Here is a 5,896-nt window from a genome sequence, read left to right on the forward strand (position 1 = left end):
GCTGTCCACTCAAGTGGTGGAAATTGAATGCTAGGCTGTAGCCACTGCTCTCCTGTGTAGCAAAAGCATCTGTGGTGTTCTCATAACATCAGTTACTCTCAGAAATGTATGTTATCCCGGTTCCCTAATGCTCAGTTCACACTGCACGATTTTCATAGTCGTCGGATCGCCATTGTTTTCACACTGCATGACTACCTGGGGTAGCATTCAGTTGCTGCTGTGTTCATATTGCACGATGGATCGGCGACAGGAGGTTACACACTGCATGACTTTACAATAGGAAGAATCGCCGACAACTCTGTCTGGTCCGCAAACTACGTTTTACAACCAAACGCACGCGAGAAGTGATAAGGAAATGACGCAAGATCACGTGTGAGATCAGAGTTTTTGCGTGAGACTGGAAATGTTATTAAAATGGTAGTCGGCAAGAAGTTCGAGATACAAATGGTCTGTGCACTGATTTGCAGTGAAAGGCCAATAAAGAAAAAATGTCCGAAAAAGAAAAAAAAGATTATGGATGAGGAAATGGTTGGAGCAAGGACTGCTGATATTGTGATCTATAACTCCTCCCCGAACTTCCCGCTGCCCTGGATCTTGCTCTCTCATTGGCTGTAGGTCATCGCCGATGTATTTTTCAGTCAAAACTCATTTCACACAATAGGATTTTGAATCGCAGACAGGTCCAGATATTTAGCATGCCAAATATTTAATGGGCGTCAGCGTTTCTCTCAGATCAAGTCTTTGATAATTCACACTGCGTGATTGTCACCCGCGTGAACGAGTACCGATTTGCCTCAGATTTCGGGCATTTGTCGGCGAGTGAAAATCAGGGCCAAAAATCGTGCAGTGTGAACTCGGCACAAGTAGAACAAGAAACAAGGGGAACAAGACACTGCAAAGCTTTATCATACTCATTTGTTACTGCCATGATTCTATGGTAGAAAAAACTGAGAAGTGAGGACACAATTTGTGCCATAATCCAATGAATTGGCATGATTCTATACAGGTGGCAGACAAGCATCACGCCTGGAGGTTCTTCACAGTAATGCTTTAAAAGTCTACATTTTTGATGTCTGTTAACCTGTTAACTTGTATTTGTCTTTTTTCCCTTTGCTTTAGACCTGATGCCACTGAAAGGGGAGAATCAAGAACTGAATGAAAATGAAGAGAAAGACCAGTGTGAGAAACATTTTGATTTAATAACTGTAGAAAAATCTTTAAGTTACTCAAAGACTGAAAGGACTTCTTCACAAAAAAGAAATCAACCAACAGGAACAATGAGTTATTTTATCTGCAGTCAGTGTGGAAAGAGTTTCAGTTACCTTGGAAACCTTAAAGTCCACCAGAGAATTCACACTGGAGAGAAGCCGTACACATGCCATCAGTGTGGAAAGAGTTTCACTCAAATAGAAACCCTTAAAGTCCACATGAGGATTCACACCGGAGGGAGCTCTTTCACCTGCCAACAGTGTGGAAAGAGTTTCACCCAAAAAGGAAGCCTTAAAGTCCACATGAGAATTCACACCGGAGAGAGTCCTTACATCTGTAATCAGTGTGGGAAAAGTTTCAATCGAAAAGAGTCCCTTACAACTCACATGAGAATTCATACTGGCGAGAAGCCTTACACGTGTCCTCAATGTGAAAAAAGTTTTACACATAAAGTAACACTTAATGCTCATATGAAAACTCACACTGGAGAGAAGCCATTCGCATGTGGTCAATGTGGGAATAGTTTCAGATGTAACGAAACCTTAATAAGCACATGAGGATTCACTCAAGAGAAATCCATTTTATATGTCATCAGTGCGGTAAACATTTCATAGACGAAAATCGCCTTAGGAATCACGTAGTGAGTCACACTGGAGAGAAGCCTTGTATGTGCCATCACTGTGGAAGGTCTTGTACAAACAAGTCAAACCTTGTGGTTCACATAAGAATTCACACTGGAGAGAAGCCTTTCATATGTATTCACTGTGAAAAGAGTTTCACAAATCAAGGAGTCTTGAATCGTCATTTGCAAACTCATTCTGAAAAGAAATTGCAGTGTTCCTCAGTGTCACAGTGTTAACAAAATATCAAAAATCACTTGTGTGTTCATTTTGAAAGAAAACTCAAAGTAGAATGTGGTAAGAAGATTATCTTAACATTTGCAGATACACCTGAGAAGTCATGTAGATGTGAGACCCTCTTTGTAGGTCGACAGTCTTTAATGGCATCAGAAATATGCATCTGTGGTAAATTCATTTTGTGTGTATCCGAGGTGTCCCTCAGAATTGAATTGTTATATAAATTGTAAATTATTATATAAATCTTGCTGTGAAATGAATGAAAAATGATGAATAAAATGACAAATTCAATGGTTTGATTTATTTATTTGATGGATTTTTAGTGAGAGAATGCACAGGTAAACATATGTTGTCAGTCTGGACTTGAATATAGCCACTGTTGGGGGTCATCTGGAAGCTAGTTCCAGCTGTGGGTTGCATAATAGCTAACCACTGTTTCAGTCTCTGTTTTAAATATAAAAACATATTTGCATTTTTTGCACTAATTAGTTTGTCCACAAGGTTGCAACACTGGCTCAGGCCATTGTTTTGCAGTCAAAAAAAGAAACAGTGGAGACAAGGAACAACAATAACAAATAGATGCTTGCAATGACAAGTGTTTGTGTGTAAGGGGGTTCATAGATACCCGCAACAAGTTTAAAAGAGTATAAAGACATTTATTTAGTTTGGAACCAGACCATTTGAGCGACTTGATCTTAAACTGATGACAAACAGCTCATATCTGTCTCTGAAAGTTACTGAAGTCACACGTGATAACCCGCAACATGCTAGATGTGTTTTTTCTTTCTTTCTATGGTTTCAACAGAAATATGATTCTCAAAAGCATAGTCTAAATCGGTTTTGCTGCATCATCTTGGCTTAGCCAGCATATGGTCTAATCCCCCTGGCCCAGCCTGCTGAGGAGGAATCTGCTCAGGTAAGCTGGGGGCTGAATCTTGCATCGCAATTGAGAACTGTGAAACCTGCATATCTGAGCTGTGCTTCTCAAAAGCATCATGAGCTAAGTTGTTGGTAGAGATAATTGGTGGCAATGGTTCTATGATCTACTTAGGCTTATGATGCTTTTGAGAAATGCAGCCGTGGCCACTCAGTGGAGCCCATCAGCGTCGGTTACGGTACCATAACTGGCATTAAACATGATTATTAAAGTGAGAGCTCCATCTTCTACAGTAGGTACTTCTACGCTTATAAGTGAAAAGTACCACCAGCTCTTTAAGAACTGGTGCTGCTTAAAGCAGAAGAACCCAGTCATTTGCTGGAAACCAGTTATTCCATCAAAAGTCTCCACTTGGGGAAATTGATTTGGTTTTGAAAGCTTTGGAAAGTCCCCACATCGAGCCACTTCGGTGGGCATCTTTAAGAACATCCTCTCTCAAAACAGTGCTTTTGCTTGTCTCTGTTAGGAGAATAAGAAATATACATGTCCCCTTAGTTAATGAATCATGGATGGAATTCGAGCTGAATGACTGTAGAGCAGTGGTTCCCAACGCTGGTCCTGGAGGCACCCCAACACTGCACATTTTGCAAGTCTCCTTTCTCTGACACCAATTTCAGGTCTCGGAGTCTCTACTAATGAGCTGATGACCTGAATCAGGTGTGTTTGATTAAGGAGACATGCAAAACATGCATGGTTTGGGAACCACTGCTGTAGAGTCATACTCCAGCCCTACATGTCTATATTGACCACACTATGCAGTTTAGCAGGGCTGTCCAAACTCGGTCCTGGAGGGCCGGTGTCCTGCAGAGGTTAGCTCCAACTTGCCTCAACACACCTGACTGGAAGTTTCTATGCCTAGTAAGAGCTTGATTAGCTGACTCAGGTGTGTTTAATTAGGGTTGGAGCTAAACTCTGCAGGACACTGGCCCTCCAGGACCGAGTTTGGACAGCCCTGCAGTTTAGGCTCTTTGAGCAGCTGTTTGTGTGCTTTGGTGGATGCACTAAAGTTGGGGTGCCCAATCATGTTCTTGGAGCTCTATCTACCTGCAGACTTCAGTTCTAGCCCTGATCAAACACAGCTGTCTGTAATTATCCATTGCTCCTGAAGATCTTAATTAGCTTGTTCAGGTGTGTTTGATCAGAGTTGGAGATGAACCTTGAAGGAAGGTAGATCTCTAGGAACAAGATTGAGCACCACTGCACTAAAGCAAAGGTCTTCAACCCTGCTCCTGGGAACCCACCATCCTTCAAAGTTAATTTCCAACCTGATTCAGCACATTTGCCAGTGTATTTTCAAGTGATCCTGAAACGTTTAATTAGCTGGTTCAGGTGTGTTTGATTAGGGTTGGAGCTGAACTCTGCAGGATGGTGGGTCCCCAGGAGCAGGGTTGATGACCACTGCCACTAAAGGGTTTCCAGTGTCAAAGCAGAGGCTATCCCATTGGATTTTTGAATGCAATAACTTTGGCTTACAATTCACAGAATGTGGATTGCCCCATTTGTGCCAGAGCACACTCCACACGGATTATAGCTTCTAGTGATGCAAAGTCCGATTCATTTCCGCAAACCGGTTCTTTTCGGACAGATCGGCTCATTGAACTGGTTCAAAAGGCAGATTCATCGGTTCCTGACGTCATCAAGCAATAACGTCTATGCATTTCTTTTCTAACAACTCAGTGCCATGTTGTATCAATGAAAAATTCAAATAAGTCATTTGTGTCAACAAATATTGAAACATTCAAAAAAATATAGTTATTTGTGTGAAAGCATATTGCTGATTATTGCCATATAATTCACTTAAGTATATACGACTGACTGACCAATATTGACTAGCCTACAACTTGGATAAGATTCCTAAAAGTTTCACACCTACAGCACACATTACAAACATTGATGCACAAACGCGGATATGTTCTACATGTCTACAGTATAAAGAATGAATAAACTCTTATAAATTTTGTCTTATAAACTCCTTGATTTCGCTTAAGCAACTTTAAATATAATATGCATGCACAATAAACTATTGTAAAATTTATTTAAATCACTTGACAAAGGTTTTTGCAGGTTTTAATAAAATGTAAATTAATAACAGTCATAACAAGCCTATTTCCAGTACACGCCTCAGGCTTGCACAGTATTGTCAACTCACTCATCAGAATCTTCGGTAATCCTCAGCAAACTTCGCCACGGCTCATTCGGTTCTTGTTGTGTCCTCGGTAATCCTCGGAAAACTTCGACTGTTGGTTGAACCGGCTCATTTGGTTCTTTTTGAGTTGGACGTGCTACTTCGGCTGTGCGTCCTGCATCATCAATCTGGAACTAAAGTTCGATTCACTTCGATTTGTGAACCGGCTCGACCAGTTACTTCCTGAGAACCGGCTCAAAAGAACGATTCGTTCAAGAATCGAACATCACTAAGAGCTTCTTCGTGGGCAAGTGGAATATCTATTGAAGAAATATGCTCAACTGTACAATGGTCTTCTCTGAACACTTTTGCCTGGTTTTATAATCTGGATGTTCCAAAGCTAACATCTCAAATCCAGCCAGCAAAGGAGAGATAGTCTTGCGCTAAGCCCAAAGCTATTGCTTGTTATTTATGCTGTGCTTCTGTGAACTTCTTACCAACATTGTCATTATGAATACTATGTTATGTTTGTGTACACCTGGGCTGAGCAACTTTGGCCCTATAGGGCCACTGTCCTGCAGAGTTTAGCTCCAGCCCTAATCAAACACACCTGCCTGTAGCTTTCTAGTGATCTTGAAGACATTCGCTGGGTTCGAAACCGGATAAAAACACGGTTCCTTATGTTAAAATCGCATTTTACATTCAACTGCTCTTTTCCTGCCTGCTCATACCTTATCCTTTTTCTTTTTTTTTTTTTTTTTTGTTGTG

General features: G+C 41.1%; 1 protein-coding gene across 1 annotated transcript in view; it reads left to right on the top strand.

The window, feature by feature from the left end:
- The window catches only part of LOC107685407 (gastrula zinc finger protein XlCGF8.2DB-like), an 11,241-nt gene extending 9,173 nt beyond the window's left edge, over window positions 1-2,068 (top strand). The window contains exons 2-3 of the mRNA XM_016481980.1: window positions 1,120-1,679; window positions 1,763-2,068. Coding sequence (XP_016337466.1) covers window positions 1,120-1,679; window positions 1,763-2,068 — 866 coding nt within the window. The remainder of the gene's footprint in view (window positions 1-1,119; window positions 1,680-1,762) is intronic.
- Window positions 2,069-5,896: the final 3,828 nt, after the last annotated feature.

This window comes from Sinocyclocheilus anshuiensis, unplaced genomic scaffold (genome assembly GCF_001515605.1).
Source record: "Sinocyclocheilus anshuiensis isolate Anshui unplaced genomic scaffold, SAMN03320099.WGS_v1.1 scaffold982, whole genome shotgun sequence".
Lineage (NCBI taxonomy): Eukaryota > Metazoa > Chordata > Actinopteri > Cypriniformes > Cyprinidae > Sinocyclocheilus > Sinocyclocheilus anshuiensis.